The following is a 25,039-nucleotide window of genomic DNA, read 5'->3' on the forward strand; positions in this document are numbered from 1 at the left end:
AGCGCAGCTACTGCAGAATGTTTTTTTTTTTTTGCGCAACTTTTACTTAACTTTTTTCTTGTTAATAAAAAAAAACATTACAATGCAATCTGTTTATTTTAATATTTTCAACAAAAGACAAAGATACCCAATGCTACATCCAATGTGACAAAAGGCCTGGGGGGGGATGCAGTATGGGCCTGGGGTGTTCCCTACCTGTCTTCTGGGTTAGAGGGGATTCTGATATCTCCTGTGTGAAGCTTGAGAGTCAGATCTGGAAGAAAGCAGTATAGGTTATTTCGGTGTAGTATAGGGCAGTTAAGATAAGACAGAGTGTGGGTGAAAGAGAGAGACAGAGAGAGAGTGGGTGTGGGGGGGGGGGTGGGTGACTGACACTTGGGTGGGTGCCTGATTGACAAGTGGGTTGGTGTCTGTATTCATTCACAGACACACTCACACACACACTCACACACTCACACTCACACACACACACACACACACACACACACACACACACATACACATACACACACACACTCTCCCTCTCAGACTCTCTCCCTCTCAAACTCGCTCTGACTCTCTGCCTCTCTCTCTCACTCAGACACAGACACTCACACACACACACACACACACACACACATACACATACACACGGGGGAAATCGGGCACACAGGGGCGGGAAGGAATCGGAAGGGGGGGATCGGAGCAGGGGGGGAATCGGAGCGGGGGGGGGAAATCGGAGGGGGGGGGAAATCGGAGGGGGAGGGGAAATCGGAGGGGAAATCGGAGGGGGAGGGGAAATCGGAGCGGGGGGGAATTCAGAGCGGGGGGGGGGGAATTCGGAGCGGGGGGGAGGAATCGGAGCGGGGGGAGGAATCGGAGCGGGGGGGGGAAATCGGAGCGGGGGGGGGAAATCGGAGCGGGGGGGGGGAAATCGGAGCGGGAGGGAAAATCGGAGCGGGGGGGAAAATCGGAGCGGGGGGGGGGAATCGGAGCGGGGGGGGGGAATCGGAGCGGGGGGGGAATCGGAGCGGGGGGGGAATCGGAGCGGGGGGGGGGAATCGGAGCGGGGGGGGGGAATCGGAGCGGGGGGGGAAATCGGAGCGGGGGGGGAAATCGGAGCGGGGGGGGAAATCGGAGCGGGGGGGGAAATCGGAGCGGGGGGGGAAATCGGAGCGGGGGGGAAATCGGAGCGGGGGGGGGAATCGGAGCGGGGGGGGAATCGGAGCGGGGGGGGAATCGGAGCGGGGGGGGAATCGGAGCGGGGGGGGGAATCGGAGCGGGGGGGGGAATCGGAGCGGGGGGGGAATCGGAGCGGGGGGGAATCGGAGCAGAGGGGGGGGAATCGGAGCAGGGGGGGAGAAATCGGAGCAGGGGGGGAGAAATCGGAGCAGGGGGGGAGAAATCAGAGCAGGGGGGGAGAAATCGGAGCAAAGGGGGGGAGAAATCGGAGCAAAGGGGGGGAGAAATCGGAGCTGGGTGGGGGAATCGGACAGGGGGGGGGAAATCGTAGCGGGGGGAAGAAATCGTAGCGGGGGGGAGAAATCGTAGCGGGGGGGGAGAAATCGTAGCGGGGGGGGAGAAATCAGAGCGGGGGGGAGAAAAATCAGAGCGGGGGGAGAAAATTCAGAGCGGGGGGAGAAAATTCAGAGCGGGGGGGGGGGAAATCAGAGCGGGGGGGGGGGAAATCAGAGCGGGGGGGGGAAATCAGAGCGGGGGGGGAGAAATCGGAGCGTGGGTGGGAGAAATCGGAGCGGGGGGGAAATCGGAGCATAGGGGGCGGGTGGAAATCGGAGCGGAGGGGGGGAAATCGGAGCGGAGGAAATCGGAGCGGGGGGGGGGGAAATCGGAGTGGGGGGGAAGTCGGAGCAGAGGGGGGGAAATCGGAGCAGGGGGCACCATTTGCCTCATGCAGGAAGAGGCGGGCCTCGCTTTGCAAGCTCGGATAGAGCTTGCGGGCCAAAAAGAAATCCTGGCAGTGTGCCAACACGCACCAGCCAATCGGGAGAGGGGGGAGTTTTTTTCCCCATCCCTTAGAGACTCACGGGGCCCGGGACGCCAGTACCTATAGGTATTGACCTATCTCTGAACTTGTATGTCAAACCCGTTATTAAATCCAGGTAGCAGAAATTCCCTGCCCCGAGGAGCTTACAGTCTAATTGGTAGGTAGGGAGAACGTACAGAGACAGTAGGAGGGAGTTCTGGTAAGTGCGTCTGCAGGGGGCCAAGCTTTATGTATCATGTGTTCAGAATATCCAGTGCTATTCATATGCTTCTTTAAGCAAGTGTGTCTTAAAGGTGGGTCTTAAAGGTGGATAGAGAGGGTGCTAGTCGGGTACTGAGGGGAAGGGCATTCCAGAGGCGTGGGGCAGTCAGTGAGAAAGGTTTAAGGCGGGAGAGGGCTTTAGATACAAAGGGGGTAGAAAGAAGACATCCTTGAGAAGAACGCAAGAGTCTGGATGGTGCATAACGAGAAATTAGGGCTGAGATGTAAGGAGGAGCAGAAAAGTGTAAAGCTTTAAAAGTGAGGAGAAGAATGCAGTGTGAGATGCGGGATTTGATCGGAAGCCAGGAGAGGGATTTCAGGAGGGGAGACGCTGAGACAGATCTAGGAAAGAGTAGAGTGATTCTGGCAGCAGCGTTCTGTTATTACCCTGTGAGCTACGGTTTGGCGGCCCAGTCGGCACTGCAGAAAGGGGGGACTGGTTTGTTCCCCCCCCCCTATACTTAACCATAAATCAATGTCTTTCATCCCAAAGAACAGAATTTGTGTTTCCTTGCATTTGATATCCGAACTCTTCATCAGTCTGGCTACACTGTGCCCCGTCTTGTATGCTGAATAAACCCAATCCAGATATTGCAACACATTTCCACCTGTTCTAAGTGACTTTCTAAAAAGTAGCTTCCGAATGTGCAGAAACTCTTTATCCGATGACTGATCGTCTGGGTGGTTGCGGCCTCCTGCATCTTCCCTAACTTTGCTACGCCTCTTTCCTTTCCAATTTGAACAAATTTACATATTTGCCTTTCCATACACTTTTCGTGGTGCGGTTAAGCAAATGCGAGCAGATGAAGATCGTGTCACAAGCGGAAGTGTCCGGGACCGGTTTTAGAAGTTTGCCGTCCATAGGCACTTACCTTCTTGCTGCCCCGGCCTCCTCCTCTTGCAGCGTGGCAATGTCACATGTCACATTGCCTTGACAACGGGATGCCATGTGCCGGCAGCGACATTGCAGCAGGTAAGAGACCTTTAGAGGCCCCACGCCTCTTAAAGTTTAATTGTTGTGGGGCAGAGAACAGGGCCTCTGTAACCTCAGCGCACCCCCCCCCCCAACTGATTTTGTCACCCTAAGGCAGGGCCTGGTAGGCCTGTGCGTAAATACGGGACATTTTCCACCCTAAATATTTACTCTTACCTGCTGGTGTTCTCGTACCTGCTCAATCCTGAGATTTCCCACTATATTCTGGTATTCAAAGCCAACAGGTCAGGTTTTAAGGATATCCCTGCTTCAGCACAGGTGGCTCATTAACTGAGTCACCGATTGAGCCACCTGTGCTGAAGCAGGGATATCCTTAAAACCTGACCAGTTGGTGGCCCTTGATGACTGGCGTTGGGCATTCGTGGTTTAGCTCTGAGGCAAGGTGGAGGAAATGAATCCCTGATGGATGCTTCAAATATCAAACAGGGTGTCTGGATATTCAGTATATAAACCAGTCCAGATATAGGATTGAGATGAAGTATAGAACAGTTCGTAAAACATGTATATTCCCAACGTCTTAAGTCCAGATGTAGCCCAGCGTTGTGTGGTGTGGGAGAAATCACAGCTGACCTGGATATCTTCTATGTGGAGCCCGAATGAATGGTCCGTCCGGTTCTGTGGCTCTGTGATCCGCAAGGCAGCTTGTGTGCACCACACTGGCTATGAGAAATAAATCAGCTGATGGATATCCGTGACGTCTACTCACAATATCCAAGGTAGGGGAAATGCTTCTGTTCCGATCGTGTGCTTCAGTCCGGTGGATAAGATGCGCAAATGGTAAAGAACAAGGAGAGAGCACTGCACAAAAATAGGCTGGAGGCAGGTCAAAAATAACAATTATTTATTAGGCAACGCTTACAGTGCCAGCGACATCAGGCTACGGTCGCTGGGAAAATAAAATTGAGACGACTTCCAGCGATCGCGACTAACCATTGCATCGCTCTTACTATAAGCGCATGCGACGGCGGCAATGCATTTGTTTTGACGCGGCGTCGCTATAAGCGCGGCCTTGGGCCCAAAAGGCACTTGATTGCAGGAGGGGGATGATGCACCTTTTCACTGGGAGGCGACTACTACAAATAGGATTGCATTCTGAACCGGAGTCGCTCTTTTATAAAGCGCCGTAGAGGTGGGAAACGCGTCAGAGGATTCTCTTTGTGAGTAGTTTGGCTCTTTTGCCTAATAAATAATAATTATTTTTGACCTGCCTCCAGCCCAGCCAATTTTTGTGCAGTGCTCTCTCCTTGTTCTGTACCATCTGCGCTGGTTTCGCTCAACTACTTGAACTGTCGGTGCCAGATTTACTATCTGAATCACTATCTTGTCAGAGTGAAAACAAATTGTAAGATTGGAAACAAAAGTGATACTTAATAGGCCCCTGCATGAAAAATCTCCTGATCCAGCAATGCCTCATATACCTACATATCCCCAGCTAGTTCTGGCGTGCGGAAGAGCCTGTACATCCACATACTGTATGCTAGGTTTTTGGGTGTCGCAGAAGTTAAGTAGTAGCTAGGGTCCGGAATTCCCATGTGGGTTCATGAAACCATGCTGGTTGGATGATTGGGAACGGGTTCAAAATCCCCAGTTGCTCTGCTCTGAGGAGGCGGCAGGGGAAGGCAGGGTTGTGAGAAAGTTACGTTTGTACAAAATGGATTTGGGGAGCCACCAGTAGGCAGCAGAGGGCTATTTGAGTGGAGGATGGAAAAGATGGAACTGGGTGAATGAGTGGGGAGCACATGGGCCTCTGTGGAGGCACAGGGCTTCTTATGTATCCTATTGGACGGTGGTTTAATTTTTCCTCCTGCATTCCTTCGACTTCCTTTTCCAGGATGGACCTGGGATGCTTGGGTTGGGGCTTTATGCCCAAGAGGGGCAGAGAGCAGACATCAGTAGGGGCGACTAAGCTGGAAGTGGCAATGACGAAAGGAGACGCCTCCATGTTGGCGTCTAGCAGTGGACGCTGGCTGGATCTGGGGCTGCGAAGCAAGCTCCGTGAGCAACAGGACTCCGGATTCCAGGAGGAGCAGCGCCAAGAGATCTCTGATGGACCTAGAGCAGCCAGTTAAACAGGGATCAAATGGATCTGTGTAGTGCTGATTGAGGCCTCTCACCCCTTCTCCCCAATGTGTGTGCGTGTGCCCCAATGCCCCTTATGATGGCGATATCACAGCCAGTCTTCAGCCCATGATAAAGTCACAGTAGATACCTGCGGTATATCACAGAGAACATCACATCAAAATCAAATTGTAACATCTGGTTTTATTCATCGGGAATTCAAATCAGCATTTATTATATGGAATGTCTTAAAATATACAGACTGAATACAAAAAAATAATACTGATTAACAGAACCATAAGAAAACTATGGGAATATGAGCAATGCATATACACATTATGTATGTGTACACACACACACGACTGTGTATATAAAAATATATATTACTGTATTATGTATACATTTTATATATTCATCTATTTATATATCTGCACACGGGCAGATCATGGCATGAGATGAGAGCTGCATGATCACAAAAGCCTGTCCTGATCATCCCCAACTAATAATGGCGGAAGATCAGAGCCTTCTGTAAACCTGCAGCTGGGCACCACAACGCCATGTAACAGTGACATCTCCCTTAGGGTGGGGGAACACCGGTTACAAAAGTACAACATGTATAATGTTACAAATGGCAGACAAGGGGTTACGTGGCACCAGTGTCATGTATTGCAGATCCTATACATGTCGTCTCAGTGGAACTGCAGCTTTAACAGGTCACCCAAAACAGAAAAATAACACATGGCCCATTCTAGAAATCCTGCACTGCAGGTGGTCTGAAAACACACAGGAATATGGGATTTCTCACCCATATATTGTATGAATATTTCCCCGTCTTCTTAATGTGTATATGAAAAAAATAGGCACGCCCGTATAAAAAGAATTCTGTTACAATCAGACGTCACACGGGGTTGGATTTAGATGGCTATGTTATAGGGTGTGTACGTCAACCTACAAAAGCCCCCATTCCTTCCCAGGATTAATAAAGCGATCAGAACTACACAATGGAGAGTGTGTAGGAGCGATGTTTTGGGTGGGGTCCTGTACGTATGGAATCAGTAACAAACATACGTTAACATAATGTAACAAATGTATAAGCCCAGGGCGGTCCATGAAAAGAGTGCATTAAAGCCTCGTGCATTACAGTGAAAGCACTGGGGGGGAGGGAGTCACCAGGGCCTGTTGCTGGTTAACGCACACAATCCGTTATAGACTTAAATGGCAGGTAACGCTGGATGAGGTGCATTAGCCTGCAACAAACAGTAGTGAATATGCCCTTCGGCCATTTCTTGACACTTCTTAACCCCCTTGGCTAACCCATTGCAGATCCTCTGGCAGTGAAGGGGTTAAGCCTTCCTTCACCCCTTAGTGCTGTACAAAATGTTACAGATTTTCCAGACATGGCTGAATGCTTTGGGGACCCCCCCCCCTGCTTCTCAAGATACTTACCCCTGTAGGGGGTGCTGGTAGCAGCTCTGGCTGGGTGAACAATATGGAGGTGCTTACAGTTCCTGTAAAGGTGGGTGGATCGATGAGACTTCCGCTCCAATGGCTAAATGCAAAAACTCACCAGCATTGTAAAAGTGCCAGTGGGTGTGAAACGCGTGGGAGGAGGCGTTTTTGTCCTGTTCCTGTTTTATGTAGTTGAATAAATTGCTCTTATTTTTCAATGCTGGTGAGTTTTTGCATTTATCCGTCGGAGCGGCAGTCTCATCCACCCACCCACCTTCTTTGCATACTCTGATTGACCGGACGCCATCGGGGGAAACGGAGGCGAGTCTGTGCAGTGATCCACACTCGGACTCACAAACAGCAGGAGGAACAAGACGGTGCTTTCTAGTGAGTTACGTTACTCCACACCGGATGATTGGTGACGCGTGATAAGGACAAGAGCAGTCAACAGCGATGCACAGTACAGGGGGTTTTCACTCCATCCATACAGGTACCCCAATTGCTCTTATCTGTCCATCATTTACCCTTCAACGTGTCTCCTTTCATTCACCAATTCCTGCATTATACCTCCATAACCCGTCAGGAGCTCCGCTATATACGCTATAATATTCAATACCTGCCTTCCTGGAGCTCGTATTCGTTTTTTTTCACCATTACATTTCCTGCAGCACGGGAGCCAATAGAAAGCCGTGACATCCTGCATGGTTTCCTTTTGGCTCGCGCGAGGAAGCAGCAGCTACAGAGGTAATACAGGAAGCAGGGGGGGGGGGGGCTCCGGAGCCGAAGTTAACACGGTTCGTGCTTCCCACCTAGGGGATAGATTATTATTATTTTTAATATGGAATGCCGCAAAAGTTATTATCTGATAATGAACTTGCTGCAGTGTATAATGATGATGAGTATCTCTATACACTTCCACCCCCTGATAATGAACATGCTGCAGTGTATAATGATATGAGTATCTCTATACACTTCCACCCCGATAATGAACATGCTGCACTGTATAATGATATGAGTATCTCTATACACTTCCACCCCCTGATAATGAACATGCTGCAGTGTATAATGATATGAGTATCTCTATACACTTCCACCCCCTGATATTGAACATGCTGCAGTGTATAATGATTCTGAGCATCTCTATACACTCATTATTGAACACGCGGACTCTGGCTGCATCGCTGTGGTTACCTGCCTCTTTACAAACGCTGAGCACACATAACAGATCTCACGATCCCTCTGAATGCTCAAACAGGCTACACTGCAGCTACCATACCAATATTACCAGCCAGTACCTGTACTTTGCTGAGGTTACATTGGAGGAAGATTTTGATTGTAATCATCTTGCTGCCCTAAACCGTGGATTTTCTCTCCTACCTCCCATTGTGTTTTTACTGGCAATTACCATCACAGTACCCCACCGGCAGCTTTCGCTATTAAACTCCAATGGGGACTTATGGTCAAACATCTTTACCACATTACAGTATTTCGTGTGTTACTAGTGGGATAGCTTTTGGTTTTAACCAGTGCAACCCCCACTAGAACCAATTGCTGTTTATCATTCAGTTTCATCTTGAATACCTAACCACTACATGTGCTTCCCGACCCCCTCCATACACACGTGGAGGGTAAGTACTTACCAATGAGTGTGAACATTATAAGAAGCCATGTGGGGCTCAGTATTTTATTTGGCTATCATTATTGCAGTGCAATTGGATGGTGGTTACTAGGATCCTTTTAATTTCCCTAAAAAGTTCCATTTATTATTTTGGATCCCACTGATCTATTATAGATCTCTGAGCTACAAGCTCCGATATAGTGACCGATTCTAATCAGTCATTACCAGTATCGGCACTGGATCCAGAGCCCTAGCATTGGACTCTTAATAAGATCTATGCTGCACACTGAAGCTGTTGTTTTTATTACCCATTATTTATCTTTTTGTGACAATGAAACATTTTTTTAAATAAATTATCACCATTATATTCCAAGCAGAGTGCCCTTACTACAGAAGGCTTCTTTTCTCACCCAGTTTGATACTTTAATCTACCTAGAGGTGCACCACTTGTTCTACTTTCTTTGCTGAAGCAGGGGTTTCTGTCTACATCTCTATACACTTCCAGACTCTGATCATGAACTGGGTCCACTGTATGATGATGAGCATCCTCGGCATCATTATACAGTGCAGCATGCTCATTACCAGGAGGAGGAAGTGTATAGACATACTTATCATCATTATACAGTGCAGCATGTTCATTACCAGGAGGAGGAAGTGTATAGACATACTTATCATCATTATACAGTGCAGTATCTGTGCAGGAATGTACAGAAAACACAATTATATAAAACACAGATATTTGGGGGACAATAAACAGATTAAGAAAACAATTAAAAGCAGCTTTTGCATCAGACTATTTGAATCCAGTTCAGGGGTTGGGCTTTCACGTGGCTCCTGATAATCTGGCTCCGATTTAATGATAAAGATTTGTCTAGAAAACCCTACAGTTTATGGGGCGGCCCATCAGCCCCTCAACCCAGCGGCGGATTTCGAAAGCCGCAGCCCCTTGCACTTATATATGCCGGACGCCTACTTTCTGCCGCTCTTCTGCTCCAGATTCGAGGCGTCAAATGACGCCACGGACGTCACCTAAGTGACGTGACATGGTGTTTCATTGCCATGGTAACACGATGTCATGTCATCTGACGTCACATTGCCACGGCAACAAGACCCTGTGTGATGCTACCGTGGTTGCATCATTCGACGCTGCGAATTGGAAGGAGGAGGAGGGCGGCATTAAGGAGACAGCTAGGAGGCGCCCGGCAGATGTAAGTGCCTTCCCATCAGGCCCGATAGCGCGACAAATGTATATGGGGGCGGACATTTTTGCTGCCCCCAAATTTTGCCGCCCTAGGCTCGCGCCTAGCGGGAAATCTGTCACTGTCTCCATCTATTTAACAAAACAACGCAAAAAACCCACTGAACACTTAAATGGTTAAAAGAACAATCCCCTATAACTGGAGGTCAAAATCACAAGTTATGGGGCATCAAATGAGAGGTTTATCATCATTGCTCAATATAAGGCTGATTAGCAGACTGCAGGGGTGGCACAATCCAGTCCTATAGAACTTTACTACAAAAGTATCTCAACCTACAATGGCCATAGATTCCCCAGGACCAATGTGGCTACCCGGATATGTTACTGCATTTTAATCCCACATTCTCCAGCAGTTTTTAATCCCAGAGAAAATACACCGTATGTTAGATATAAACCCAGGACTGTCCCTGGTAATCTGCAGCCAGAGAGAGGCTGTGTTTTGTTGAGCTCCCTCCCACTAGGGCCTCAGCATGACCTCAGACCCGGGAGGGTGTGGTGCAGGTGGTGGGGAGATTAATCCGGGAAACCCAGTGGCTGTGGCCGTAATGTTTGTGAAAGTGATGATCGTTTGCAAACGGAAAGCGATTTGAGGAGAAATCAGAGAGAAAAGACATGAGATAACGCAAATGCTGAGCATGAAGGAATAGAGGCAGAAACACAAGAAACAGGCGAGGTGCCGGTTCTGTCCGGGGAAAGTAACACACACACTCAGAACAGTAAATCCCAGCAGCAAAGTAATGCTATAACTGAGGCAAAAAGAGAGGCTGCGGTGGCAGACAAGCAAGCCTTATAGCAAAGTGCTCAAACAGAAGGCACAGGCTGAATGTGGAGATAGAGAGATGTGCCTAAAGGAGGCACCAAAGATCCCTTCTAAGAGGCGCACAGCAAACCTTTATAATATAACTAGCTGAGAGCCCCGGCGTTGCCCGGGATGTTTGTGGTGTGGGGGTGGCATTTGGGTGGGGAGTGGTCCACGCGGCCCATGGCGGTGTGCGGTGGTACTGCTGCTGTGGCTGTACTGATGGTGATTGTATCGGTGTGCTGATTTGGGAGGGTTTGGTGCTGATGTGGGGGTGCGGATGTGGGTGTGCCGATGGGGGAGGTGCGAAGGTGGCGATGTGTGGGTGCTGATGGTGTTGATGGGGGCTGGGAATGGTGGGGAGCCGAGAATGCCAGTGTGCTGGGGGGGCATGGGATACCGGTGTGCTGATGTGGTGGTGCTGGGGATAGTGTGTGTGTGTATACACACACACGTGTGTGTGTATGTATACACACGTGTGTGTATACATGTGTGTATACATGTTTGTGTGTGTGTATACATGTTTGTGTGTATACATTGTGTGTGTGTGTGTGTGTGTGTGTGTGTGTGTACGTGTACGTGTGTGTGTACGTGTACGTGTACGTGTGTATGTCTAAATGTGTGTGTACATTTGTGTGTGTATACATGTGTGTGTATACATGTGTGTGTGTATACATGTGTGTGTGTATACATGTGTGTGTGTATACATGTGTGTGTGTATACATGTGTGTGTATACATGTGTGTGTGTATACATGTGTGTGTGTATACATGTGTGTGTGTGTATACATGTGTGTGTGTGTGTATACATGTGTGTGTGTGTATACATGTGTGTGTGTGTATACATGTGTGTGTGTATACATGTGTGTGTGTATACATGTGTGTGTGTGTGTGTGTATACATGTGTGTGTGTGTGTATACATGTGTGTGTGTATACATGTGTGTGTGTGTGTGTGTGTGTATACATGTGTGTGTGTGTATACATGTGTGTGTGTGTATACATGTGTGTGTGTACACATGTGTTTGTGTGTATACATGTGTGTGTGTGTGTGTATATACATGTGTGTGTGTGTGTGTATACATGTGTGTGTGTGTGTATACATGATGTGTAGGTATACGTGTGTGTGTGTGTATACATGTGTGTGTGTATGTCTACATATGTGTGTGTTTGACTCCATGTGTGTGTCCGTGTACATCTGTGTGAGTATACGTGTACATGTGTACGTGTGTGCGTGTGTACGTGTACATACATGTGTGTGTGTGTGTATACATGTGTATGTGTGTATGACTCCATGTGTGTGTGTACGTGTACATGTTTGTGAGTATACGTGTACATGTGTATACGTGTGTGTGTGTATGTCTACATGTGTGTGTGTATGACTCCATGTGTGTGTGTACGTGTACATGTTTGTGAGTATACGTGTACATGTGTACGTGTGTGTGCGTGTCTACGTGCGTGTGCGTGTCTACGTGTGTGTGCGTGTCTACGTGCGTGTGCGTCTACGTGCGTGTGCGTGTCTACGTGCGTGTCTACGTGCGTGTGCGTGTCTACGTGCATGTCTACGTGCGTGTGCGTGTCTACGTGCGTGTGCGTGTCTACGTGCGTGTCTACGTGCGCCTGCGTGTCTACGTGCGCCTGTGTGTATACGTGTGTCAACATGTGCCTGTGTATGTACGTGTGTGTGTACACGTGTGTGTAGACGTGTGTGTACATGTGTGTGTCTACGTGTATGTGTGTGTATACGTGTGTCAACGTGTGTGTGTATACGTGTGCCTACGTGTGTGTGTGTGTGTGTGTACGTGTGCCTACGTGTGTGTGTATACGTATGCCTACTTGTGTGTGTGTGTATATACGTGTGTGTGTATACATGTGTATACGTGTGTCTGTGTGTATACGTGTGTCTGCTGTGTGTATACGTGTGTCTGCTGTGTGTATACGTGTGTCTGCTGTGTGTATACGTGTGTCTGCTGTGTGTATACGTGTGTCTGCTGTGTGTATACGTGTGTCTGCTGTGTGTATACGTGTGTCTGCTGTGTGTATACGTGTGTCTGCTGTGTGTATACGTGTGTCTGCTGTGTGTATACGTGTGTCTGGTGTGTGTATACGTGTGTCTGTATAGGTGTGTGTGTGTGTGTGTGTACGTGTGTGTGTGTCTGTGTACGTGTGTGTGTGCCTACATGTGTGTGTCTACATCTGTGTGTGTGTCTACATGTGTGTGTGTCTACATGTGTGTTTGTGTACGTGTGTGTGTGTGTCTTATGTATAGAGATATATATAGTGTGTGTGTGTGTGTGTGTGTGTGTGTGTGTGTGTGTATATATATATATATATATATATGTATAGAGATATATATAGTGTGTGTGTGTGTGTGTGTGTGTGCAGCACGGGGCATGTGGAGGGGGAGGGGGGGAGAGCAGCACGGGGCATGTGGAGGGGGGGAGAGCAGCACGGGGCATGTGGAGGGGGGGAGAGCAGCACGGGGCATGTGGAGGGGGGGAGAGCAGCACGGGGCATGTGGAGGGGGGGGAGAGCAGCACGGGGCATGTGGAGGGTCCCTCCTGCAAGGCTGGCGGGAGCCCCCCCCCGCTGGCCTCCGCCTCGAGGTGAGGCGGCGGTGCCGAGGAGCGTTGCAGGCGGCGCCGGGTAGGCTGGGCGGGAGAGGTGAGGCGGTGCCGAGGGGGCCGGAGGGGGTGAAGGGCAGGGCCGGGGGGGGTGAAGGGCATGGCTGGGGGGGGGGTGAAGGGCATGGCTGGGGGGGGGGTGAAGGGCATGGCTGGGGGGGGGGTGAAGGGCATGGCTGGGGGGGGGGTGAAGGGCATGGCTGGGGGGGGGGGTGAAGAGCATGGCTGGGGGGGGGTGAAGAGCATGGCTGGGGGGGGGGTGAAGGGCATGGCGGGGGGGGTGAAGGGCATGGCCGGGGGGGGTGAAGGGCATGGCCGGGGGGGGAGTGAAGGGCATGGCCGGGGGGGGGGGGTGAAGGGCATGGCCGGGGGGGGCGGTGAAGGGCATGGCCAGGGGGGGAGGGTGAAGGGCATGGCCAGGGGGGTTGGGGGTGAAGGGCATGGCCAGGGGGGTTGGGGGTGAAGGGCATGGCCAGGGGGGTTGGGGGTGAAGGGCATGGCCAGGGGGGTTGGGGGTGAAGGGCATGGCCAGGGGGGTTGGGGGTGAAGGGCATGGCCAGGGGGGTTGGGGGTGAAGGGCATGGCCAGGGGGGTTGGGGGTGAAGGGCATGGCCAGGGGGATTGGGGGTGAAGGGCATGGCCAGGGGGGTTGGGGGTGAAGGGCATGGCCAGGGGGGTTGGGGGTGAAGGGCATGGCTGGGGGGGGTGAAGGGCATGGCTGGGGGGGGGGGTGAAGGGCATGGCTGGGGGGGGGGGTGAAGGGCATGGCTGGGGGGGGGGGGGGTGAAGGGCATGGCCGGGGGGGGGGTGAAGGGCATGGCCGGGGGGGGGGGGGTGAAGGGCATGGCCGGGGGGGGGGGGTGAAGGGCATGGCCGGGGGGGGGGTGAAGGGCATGGCCGGGGGGGGGGTGAAGGGCATGGCCGGGGGGGGGGGGGGGGTGAAGGGCATGGCCGGGGGGTGGGAAGGGCATGGCCAGGGGGGGGGGGGGGTGAAGAGCATGGCCAGGGGGGGGTGAAGGGCATGGCCAGGGGGGGGTGAAGGGCATGGCCAGGGGGGGGGTGAAGGGCATGGCTGGGGGGTGAAGGGCATGGCCAGGGGGGTTGGGGGTGAAGAGCATGGCCAGGGGGGGGGTGAAGGGCATGGCCGGGGGGGGTGAAGGGCATGGCCAGGGGGGGGTGAAGGGCATGGCCAGGGAGGAGGGTGAAGGGCCTGGCCGGGGGGGGGTGAAGGGCCGGGCCGGTGAAGGGCTGGGCGGGGGGGGTTAAGGGCCGGGCCGGGTGAAGCGCCGGGGGGGGGGGGTGAAGCGCCGGCCGGGGTGAAAGATCCCTTCCCCTGCGGTAACTTACCTCGCACCGGGCCGCGCTCCTACTCGGGTTCCTCGGCGGTCTCTGTTCCCCCCGGCGAGGCGGAGCTGAGACGCTCAGGTCAGGAGGTGGTGTGGGCCGTGGCCCGTGCAGAGAGAGCCGGAGCAGCGCGCGCGGAGATGGTGAGCTGGGGGCGCGGCCTCTAGGCCTGAAGGTGCGAGCGTGCTCTGGGGGGGAGAGGGGAGGGGGAGCACCGGGAGACAGGGAGCACCGGGAGAGAGGGTGAGCACCGGGGGAGAGGGAGCACCGGGAGAGAGGGGGAGCACCGGGGGAGAGGGAGCACCGGGAGAGAGGGTGATGTTGAGGTCCCGCGGAGTGGTGATAGGGGGGTGTTCGGTTGTTGCGGGCCAGCCGCGGGGGGGGGTCAAGGCCGGGCAGCCGTTAAGGAGGGTGGAGTGTTTGTGTGTTGAGGAGGGTGGAGTGTGTGTGTGTTGAGGAGGGTGAGGGTGTGTGTGTGTGTGTGTGTGTGTGTGTGTGTGTGTGTGTGTGTGTGTGTGTGTGTGTGTGTGCGCGCGTTGAGGAGGGTGGAGTGAGTGTGTGTTTTTTTGGCCTGTCACTCCGCCTCAGGCCAATGAGAGGTGTGCGGGGGCGGGCGGCCCAAGGGACCAATGAGATTTCCCCTAGGGACACCGGACATCCAGCAGGCAGGCAGGCAGGCATGCATGCAGGCAGGCAGGCATACAGTGCTTTCACTAATATAGTATAAGATTTGGTCAGGGGTGAAGTGATATATACATAAAATAAAAAAGGTTTATTAAATAACTTCGTTAAAATCGTGTTGTGTAGTGTGATGTGTATGACACAGATAAAAATAGACTGGTTAAGTCTATAGTACTACTCTGTTTTCCTAGTCACTACCAGTAGTGAACAATGCTAAAGTGATGGTTTCACACAGGTTGCACTCATATGAGAGCTTATCAGGATGTAAAGTGTTACTGCTTACAGCTGATTCCTAAGTCCAAACTTAATAGTGTACATCCGTTGTTATCGGTGCTAAAGTAGACCTGAATAGGCAGGGGATAACTGCTGGCAGCGGATAGCCCGAATGTAAGCCTCTCAATGGGCAAAAAACTGTACTAGTGTCATTAACGTGGTCCCTGTTGGGTTCTGAAGGCAAAACACACAGCCAAAGAGGGTAAGTGAAATTAGCTGTTCTAGTGTTTAACCTCTTCGCACATATATAGTTACTGCCAGATATTGTTTAAATGAATCAGATACCCAGCTGCATATAGTTAAGTGCTGGATCTTAGGCAGGGAATGTGTATATGTTCTTCCTAAGAGGCTCCACTAGAAACGGATCAGGTATTTATTATGCAGTATGGGGTATTCCCCTCTGTGTATCATCACATATCTGTAGTGTGCAATTACACTCCAGTGCTGGCAGAGTTCATGATGTCACACTGTACAGGACAAGCTTGCTACAAATAATGTTACTTTGTCACAAAAGGGGCAGAGTTTGAACAGGTAAGGTATAGATCTCTGCTGAGAAAGTTTCTAGGTCTGAACCCAGTATAGTTTCGTTGGAGTAGATCAAATGTCCAACTGCATATGGTTAAATGCTAGTTCTTAGGCAGAGGAGGTGTGTCTGTTTCATCAGTACACAGTAAGTATTTCTGCTGAAAAACGGGTCAGGTTTTCACTGCAGGTATATACCCAGAGACAGGGTAAATTGTTCCTGCAGATAAATATATACTGTGGGGTGGTTCCCTCTATATGTTAGCATATACTGGCAGAGTACAGTTAAACCGTAATGCAGGACAAAATCGCAGTGTCACACTGCACAGGACAGGATTGCTGCAGATGTGGTAAGTCTCTCCAGAGCTCCTCTGTTCACCGGGTGATATAGGCACAGCAAAAAACAAGTTACAAACACCTCTTTAAGTGGGTGTATCAGTTATAGTAACCATGAACATTGTTTAGCATACATGTAGCAAGTGTTAATACAGTACCATGAGTTAGTTAATAGATCGTTACTTTGTCACAAACGGGGCAGAGTTTGAACCGGTAAGGTATAGATCTCTGCTGAGAAAGTTTCTAGCCCTGAACCCGGTGTAATCTCGTTGGAGTGGATCAAGTGTCCAGCTGCATATGGTTAAATGCTAGTTCTTAGGCAGAGGAGGTGTGTCTGCTTCCTCAGTGCACAGTGAGTATCTCTGCTGAAAACGGGTCAGGTTTTCACTGCAGGTATATACCCAGAAACGGGGCAGATTGTTCCTGCGGATATATATACTGTGGGGTGGTTCCCTCTATGTATTAGCATATACTGGTAGTGTACATTAAAACTGTAATGCAGGACAAAACCGCAGTGTCACGCTGCACAGCTGATAAGCTCTCATATGAGTGCAACCTGTGTGAAACCATCACTTTAGCATTGTTCACTACTGGTAGTGACTAGGAAAACAGAGTAGTACTATAGACTTAACCAGTCTATTTTTATCTGTGTCATACACATCACACTACACAACACGATTTTAACGAAGTTATTTAATAAACCTTTTTTATTTTATGTATATATCACTTCACCCCTGACCAAATTATATTATAAAGGTTCGCTGTGCGCCTCTTAGAAGGGATCTTTGGTGCCTCCTTTAGGCACATCTCTCTATCTCGATACCCACACTCCCTCGGCAGCACGCTAACAACATCTAGGGGTTTCTGAGCGAGGTTCCTCTCTACAGTACAGGCTGAATGTGACAAGAAAAGAGAGGCTGAGATTCCTCAGCTCATGGAAACTGAGGCTGATCGCCTCCTACATGAGGTGATTGCAACAGGAGTCAGGCCTGGGACCCGCTGCGCTCGTTGGCGCGGGCGGCAATGTCGCGAGTTCCCCACCAGCAGGGGAATCCTCGCGAGCCGGTCCCGGTCCCCCCTGGCGGCACAGCTGACTACACGCTGTGGCGCGTCAGCCGCTAGGAGACACCACAGAATGGTGTTTCCTAGCTTCGACGCGTCACGTGGTGTGGCTGTGAGCCAATGGGGAGGGGAGGCTGCGGGAGGAGGAGAGGCTTCGGGGAGCGGGGAGGAGTGTGGAGTGAAAGCAGGTGAGTGCCTGTCTGTATATGTGTGTGCCTGAGTGCCTGTCTGTGTGTGTGTGTGTGTATGAGTGTGTGTATGTGTGTGCCTGTCTGTGTGCGTGCCTGTCTCTGTCTGTGTGTGTGTGTGTGTGTGTATGAGTGCGTGAGTGCCTGCCTCTGTGTGTGTGTGTGTGTGTATGTATGTATGTATGTATGAGTGCCTGCGTGTGTGTTTTTTTTACTTACCTGCAGCCCGTGGAGGGAGGGGAGGGAAGAGTAGCGGGTCCCTCCGCTCAAGCCACGCCCCCCCTCCCAGTCAATCCTCCCACCTCCCGCTCTGGCCCCTCACGTCATGGCCGCGCCCCCTCACGTCATGGCCGCGCCCCCCCCGACCCGTTTGGCCACGCCCCCCCCGCTCCGAGAAAAGCATCCTGTAGACCGCAGATCGCGGTACAGCGAGTTGCACGCGCCGCCGGCAAGCAAGCCAGCCGTGCGGACGCGTGCAACGGGACCTTAGCCTCAGTCAGGAGGCAAACACAGGTACATTGCAAACAGCAGCTGGGGAAGAAACCAAGGAAAGAGACACTGAGAAACTTTCTTCTCACTTAGAGCCCATTGCTATAAACTCTGAAGAGGCAATGGAGCTAAACAGTGAGCCAGAAAAGGTTAACCCCCTGAGAGAAACGCAGACCACACAAGTACCTGAAACCAGCACTGCAAGCCTGGAACAAGTTTCAGCTGCCGGGATATACACAATGAGATCAGCTCTGCAGTCAGCACGGATAGCCTGGAACAATTTTCAGCTGCTGAGGGCTCAGACTGCCAGGAAAACACAGCAGCAGCAAAACCATCTGATTCACAGCAAAATGCATGGAAATCACTTAAAGGTCGAGATTCTTTCCAACCATCCCCGTAAGAAATCTTTTAAGAAGGAATGTGGAGAGGCTGACATTTCTAGGCCCCGGAGAGGAAGATCCAGGTTTGGATTATGTGGGACAAACGCTCTAAAAGAAATCCTTGCGCTTTGACGCAGAGCATGTTTACGCCTTCTTGCATGGCCCTTATACAGCATATATCATCAGTTTTAAAACCTCCACCTACCTAGAGACTTTTTAGGAGAGATACAAAGCAATGAGTAGTAGCTCTGCATTGAAGCTTTTATTTTTTAACCCACAGCGATTTCTAAACCTGAGAATGCAATGGTGAATATCATCTGTGATCATAAATCTATCCCAGTGGCTGACATTGAGTACTGGTTGAAGCGCCGGTGTGACATACTCAAAGAACCAAAGAAACTCTACAATGGCGAATACTGGAATGGAGGATATCAGTTGGAGGTGAAACTTGCATGTGCAGACAACACGGTGGCAAAGTTGCCAAACTTCCTATATATCAGAAATGAAAGAGGACAGTGTTTTTACTGTGGACAGCCCAAATGCTGCTTTGTGCGGTTCCAAATCACACTTTATCAGGAAGTAACAAAATCAGATACAGCCTATGCAATGATTTGGGGCACCATCGAAATAAATGCAAGAACGAGATTCTATGTAACTTGTGCTCAAAAAGTGGGCATTCATACCTCATCTGTCCCCATGCCCAGCATAATCAAGCGCAAGAGCACGTTCTGCAGCATTCTGCAATAGAGGTGGATAGAGGGCTGCACTCAGAGACACGGAGGCCAGCTGCACAAACGAGAGACTCCATGATTTTAAGTGAAGTTCGCAATCGGATTACAATGGAAAGAGAGGACCCAAGAGGTAATCCCCTCCCCTCTCAGACTCCACAGAATAAAAACTCCCAAGAGGGACTAGTACACCACGAGAGCTGGAACAGCCTCTTGAACTCGCAATAGAACAAAGCTGGAAAGCTCTCCCTGCTCCAGAACATCTAGAAACAGCGGGTGATGGTGAGGAAGCAGGGGGATCCACATGAGAGGTTCAGAAGTCCAGGAAAAAAACTCCCATGTCTGCCAATAAGAGTGAACATTGTGCAGCTGAGCTTGTCAAAGATTAAAAAAACAAAAACAAAAAACAAAACCTACATTAATACACTGATTGATCGCTTAAGGATTTGAATCATGTTTCAGCCACTACAAAAGTCCTGGGCTGATAGGGTGGGAGATGATGAAGAGGAACAGCAGGAAACAGAGGAGCCGAGTACCAATGAAACCCCAGATGCAGAAGCAACGAGGAATGCCCAGGAGGCATCATTATCTCGTAGCATCAGCAGGAGGGAGGAGGAACAAGGCCCAGAATCCACTGCTATAGGTATAAACAGTCACCCCAAAGACAGAAGGCAAAAGCGAAAAAACTGTAGATTCACAGGACGTGAAGATGAGGCCACCTTCAAACAAAAGGAGGGCCATCGCCTTGCAAAGGGAGAAGAACCAGGGACAAGAAGAAGCCCAAATAAAAGACATGAAGAAGTCAACAACAACTTCTGAGAATGACACATCCCTCCCTCGCCCCTCTAAGAGTAGGGTCTTTAAATGTTAATTCAATAAAAACCAGGAAAGGAGAAAATTTAAACAACTTACCGTAATTTTATTTTCCTGATCACCCTGGCAGTGAGCACTCTTGGGTTAACTTCCCCTTTAGTTTAGTAGGACAGCAAATTGATTCTTGCAGGTAGGCCATAAAGGCCCCTCCCTCTACCTGCAAGTTAGTCTTTTTCCTGTCCTACAGCTAGTAGCAGGATTTGTTGTTTTTTAAAGAAGGACTCAACTGACCGCAGCTAGAGCAGTCGGCCAGGGTCCTCAGCCTCTCTGCCCTGAAGCTCCGGTCGACACGTCCCTTGGGGGTGGCAAGACGGAGGCCCGTGCGACCGGGCAACCCCAGGAAGCCGTGTGGTAACGCAGGGGTTAAGGCAGCAGGAGCTGCGAGCCGTCGGAGGCTTAATATTTCCGCATTGGCGTCTGGAACGCAGCGGTGTGGGATCAGAGACAAGCGCTTAGCGCGCGCACGTCACACGTGGGCGCGCGCGTTACGTTCCCAGAGGCGGTGGCGTTTAAGAGCATGCGAGAGCCGAGCACATGAATTATGCTGACGTCAGAGCGACAGCGCAACGGAGCATAGTGTGTGCAAGGAGACTGATACTGTTACTGCAGCATGGCACGCTCAGCAGACAGGAGACACCAGGTACAAGATACTGAGGCCAGTATGGAAGCTGGGGGAGCTAAAGGGTCGCTAGCCAAGACTAGGTGAGTCCTTATATTAGTGTTCAAGGAATGAGAGTTGATTTTATACAATTATAGGAATTATATTTAGTTTTATTTTGTTTTTTAATATTAGCATTATGGTTACTCAACCAGAAGAGGGAACTTCTAAGGGGGCGGAGAGTCCCTGCACCAAAAGAAAAAGGCTGCTAAAAAGACCAAGTGATCTGCAGCGTGTGATAAACCAGCTTTAGAGGGAAAAAAGCTTTGTGCGGACTGCCTTAAAGCAGCAGCAGGAGATTCAAGTGAGCAGATGAATACCTTCTTAGTTTGGATGAAGGATACAGTCAAACAAAGTGTGGAGTTTGCGGTACAGCAAGCAGTTAAGCCAACCCAGAAGAGGTCAAGATCTCAGACTAGCCTGGATAAAGGGAGAGGGTCATCATCGGATGAATCAAAGATGAGATGTTATCAGGTGTCAGAAGGTGAGTTTGATTCTTCAGAGCAAGAAATGCAAGAGGAAGAATCAGAATTTGATTTAGAGATGGTTGATACACTCATAAAGGCAATGAGAGAAGCATTGGAGTTAGAAGATGCAGAAGAAATAACTCAGAGAAAGGATAAGTTATTTGGAACAAGACAGAAGAAAAACACAGTTTTCCAGTTCACAAAGTAATTATGGATTTGATACAGGAGGAATTATCACGTCCAGACGGGAAATTAAATGTTCCCAGGAAATGTATTAAAATATATCCCTTCGCGCAGGAAGAGGTTAAATTCTGAGAGGTTAGTCCAAAGGTTGACGCAGCAATCTCCAGAATATCAAAGAAATCGACAATACCCATCGAAGAAGCAGCAACTCTTAGGGATGCTATGGACAAGAAGATGGATAGCGTTTTAAAGAAAGCTTATATAACAGCAGGTACAGCATGTAAACCAGCAATATCAACAACGTCAGTGGCAAGAGCAATGCAGATATGGATTAATAATATAGAAGTACTGAAAAAAAGGAATGAAGAGAACTTCTATATTTTAAAGGCACTATCAGCAGTCAAAGGGCAGCAGACTATATAGCGGAAGCCTCGCTAGATGGAGTAAGATTGGCAGCCAAGTCAGTGGCGTTCTCAGTGACAGCAAGAAGAGTGCTGTGGCTAAGGCAATGGATGGATGGATGCAGCGTCCAAGAATAGTCTGTGCAACCTGCCTTTCGAAGGAGAATTCCTATTTGGAAATAAATTGGATGCAATTATAACTAAAGCATCAGGTTGTAAGAGTAACTTCTTACCCCAGGAGAGTAGGAATAGAAGATATGGTGCTACTTTCCAGCAGACGGAAAGAAGTCAGTATGGAGAAGCAAAGTCGTGTTGACCTGGCAGACCTTTCGCAAGACAGGCGACATGGAGAGGTGGACAAAGTAAGCTTTTTCGAGGCGCCAGAGGGAGAGGGTCATTTCCCAGAGGAAAATTTGCATGAAGATCAGGGGCCCAGCAGTTTCCCGTTGGAGGAAGACTGATCCAGTTCGGAGCAGCATGGGCCCAATCGATACAGAACAAGTGGGTACTACAGACCATTTGTTTCGGATATCACCTGGAATTCGAGAATATGCCAAGAAGAGATATATTTCTAACAAGGAGTTTACAGACAAAGAAAAAGATAAAGCAAATGAGAACTGTCTTAAAGCAGTTATTACAGTCCAAGGTAATAATAGAAGTTCCTCGACTACACAGAGGAAAAGGGATTTATTCCAAAATCTTCCTGGTAGAGAAAGCATCAGGGGGTTGCAGAGCAGTCTTGGATCTGAGAAACGTGAATACTTTCTTACGAGTAAGAAATTCAAAATGATTTCCCTAAACATTATCATTCAGGAAGTAAAACCAGGAGACTGGATGATATCTATAGATTTTAGAGATGCCTACCTACATATTCCGGTAGCAGAGACACACCCAAAAATGTCTCAGGTTTACAATAAACCAGCGACATTACCAATATACGGCACTGCCATTTCGGACTGGCGACCTCTCCCAAAACGTTCACAAAGGTTTTGGCCCCGTTGGTCGCAGAACTAAGAAAAAGGGACGTGGAGATATATCCATATCTGGATGATATTCTGGTGGAATCACGAAGTCAAGTTATTTTCTGGAACAGCATGGCTGGCTTATAAACACAGACAAAAGTCATCTAATACCAACGCAGTTCCTAAAATTCTTAGGGGTACAGTTCCACACAGCAGAAGGAGAAGGGAGATTACCATATGCAAGGAATCAAGACATTGCACTACAAACAAAGAAGCTCAGAACAGTGAGCAGAACTTCAGTGGGAGACTGCATGAGACTCCTAGGAAAATTTACGTCAATGTTAAACGTGGTAAAGTGGGCAGGTCTGCATATGGGACCATTGCAACAAAATTTCCTACAGTGAAACAAAGATCCCAGGGATGCAGGACAAAAGGGTTATATATATACCCACACACAAAGAGAGAACTGAAATGGTGGGAAAATACCAAGAACCTGGTAAAAGGACGTACATTACATCAAATACAATGGGTAACAATTACCACAGACGCAAGCAATGTAGGTTGGGGAGCCCAGATTGGAGATTTATTGGTACAGGGATCTTGGACAAACCAAGAACAACTTCTACCATCAAACCTACTGCTGAAAGCAGTACAGAAAGCACTGGAATCATTCCAGAATCAGATAAATGGTGGCAATATACGAAGACAATCGGACAACAGGGCAGTAGTAACATATATCGCCAAACAAGGTGGAACAAGAAGCAGAAGACTGATGAATTTCACATCAGAAATCCTGACATGGGCAGAAGGTTATGTTACAGAAATAACAGCCATACATATTCCAGGGCCAGAAAATATTACAGATTTTCTCAGCCGCAACCTAATCCATCCAGGAGAATGGGCACTAGATCTCTGAGTGTTCCAAAGGTTGGTAGAGCGTTGGTGGCAGCCAGAGATAGATCTAATGGCTACACATCAAAACCGAAAGGTGGAAGATTACTGTGCAAGGTATTTCCATCCAAGTGCAAAACACAGACGCCCTCAGCTTCAAATGGCGATTCAAGCTGGTGTATCTGTTCCCCCCAATTCCAAGGATTGTCTGGAAGATCAGGAAGATCAGGCAGAGGTAATACTGGTGGTATCATATTGGCCAAGGAGACCATGGTTTGCACATCTCGTAAATATGGCAGTAGATAACCATGGCACATACCAAACATCAAGGAGCTGATGCAACAGGGGCCAATATATCACCCAGAACCCAAGCAATGGGCCTTAACGGCTTGGAGATTGAATGGGAAACACTAAGGCCTCGGCCAGGCTCCCTGCTTGCTCGCTGAGGCTCAGGGAAAGCGGGTGCTTTCCTTGGCCTTGCGGTTGCTTACCGCACGCGCTGTCAGGGGGCCGTCAGGGGGCGGGCACGTCACGGGCCAGTGACGTCACTGGCCGGGGGCGGGCCAGTGACATCACGGAGCTGGTTCGCCCTCATTGGGCGAACCGCTCACGTGACCGGCCTGTCTCGCCGGCAAGCGGGGGAATTTTAAATTCCCCTAAGACCTACGCTTCCGCGCGCTTGCGGAAGCATAGGTGAGCCCCTACTAAAGCCGCTCTAATTGCGACTGTAGGGGCTCAGTGCTGATTCCGCCAGCAAGCAGGGAACATGGCCGAGGCCTAAGAGAAAGGGGATGCTCAGACAGGATAATTAAAACCCTGTTAGAAGCAAGGAAAAAATCAACGTCAAAGGTATATATTACCCAATTTGGCTATGTTTCAGAGACTGGTGTGCGAAACAGAAAGAGAAGGTTTTTTTTCCCCAAAGATGGTGACAGTAGTGGAATTCCTGCAATAAGGCTTTGAGAAGGGTCTCAGTCTCAGTTCACTGAAAGTGCAAGTATCCGCTTTATCGGCACTGCTAGAAAAAAATCTGGCAACTGAAAGACTGATCGTCCGTTTTCTACAAGCGGTCAAGAGGATAAGACCACAAATTAAGAATAGAGTACCAGCGTGGGATCTGTCTTTAGTGCTGGACGTATTGACTGCGCCTCCTTTTGAACCTATAGAAGAAATAGGATTGAGATTATTATCATGGAAAGTGGCATTCCTAATAGCAATTACTTCAGCAAGGAGAGTGGGAGAATTACAGGCCTTATCTTGTAAAGAACCGTTCCTAGTCATACACCAGGATAAAGCAGTACTCGGACCTGTGTACCATTTCTTACCAAAGGTGGTGTCTCAATTTCATATGAATCAAGAAATTGTGATTCCTTCATTGTGTCCAAAACCTGGTAATAGAAAGGAAGAGAGACTGCACAATCTGGATGTGGTAAGATGTTTGAAAGTCTATATTGAAAGAGTGCAAGAAGTAAGAAGATCAGCCAGACTGTTCATCATCCCAGAAGGGCCAAGCAGCATCCAAAGCGACGATATCTAAATGGATAGTGTCATGCATCAAGA

At 49.6% G+C, this 25,039-nt stretch overlaps 1 protein-coding gene across 3 annotated transcripts in view; it reads right to left on the reverse strand.

Annotated features, from left to right (window-relative positions):
* The window catches only part of PLPP5 (phospholipid phosphatase 5), a 41,104-nt gene that overhangs the window by 2,361 nt on the left and 13,704 nt on the right, over window positions 1–25,039 (reverse strand). For all 3 annotated transcript variants that reach the window (XR_012801770.1, XR_012801771.1, XM_075601240.1), the window contains one exon: window positions 196–253. Coding sequence is in view for 1 of the 3 variants with exons in the window: in XM_075601240.1 (XP_075457355.1) it covers window positions 196–253 (58 nt within the window). In the remaining 2 variants the exon portion in view is untranslated. The remainder of the gene's footprint in view (window positions 1–195; window positions 254–25,039) is intronic.

The sequence above is a fragment of the Ascaphus truei genome, chromosome 5, assembly GCF_040206685.1.
Source record: "Ascaphus truei isolate aAscTru1 chromosome 5, aAscTru1.hap1, whole genome shotgun sequence".
Classification (NCBI taxonomy): Eukaryota; Metazoa; Chordata; class Amphibia; order Anura; family Ascaphidae; genus Ascaphus; species Ascaphus truei.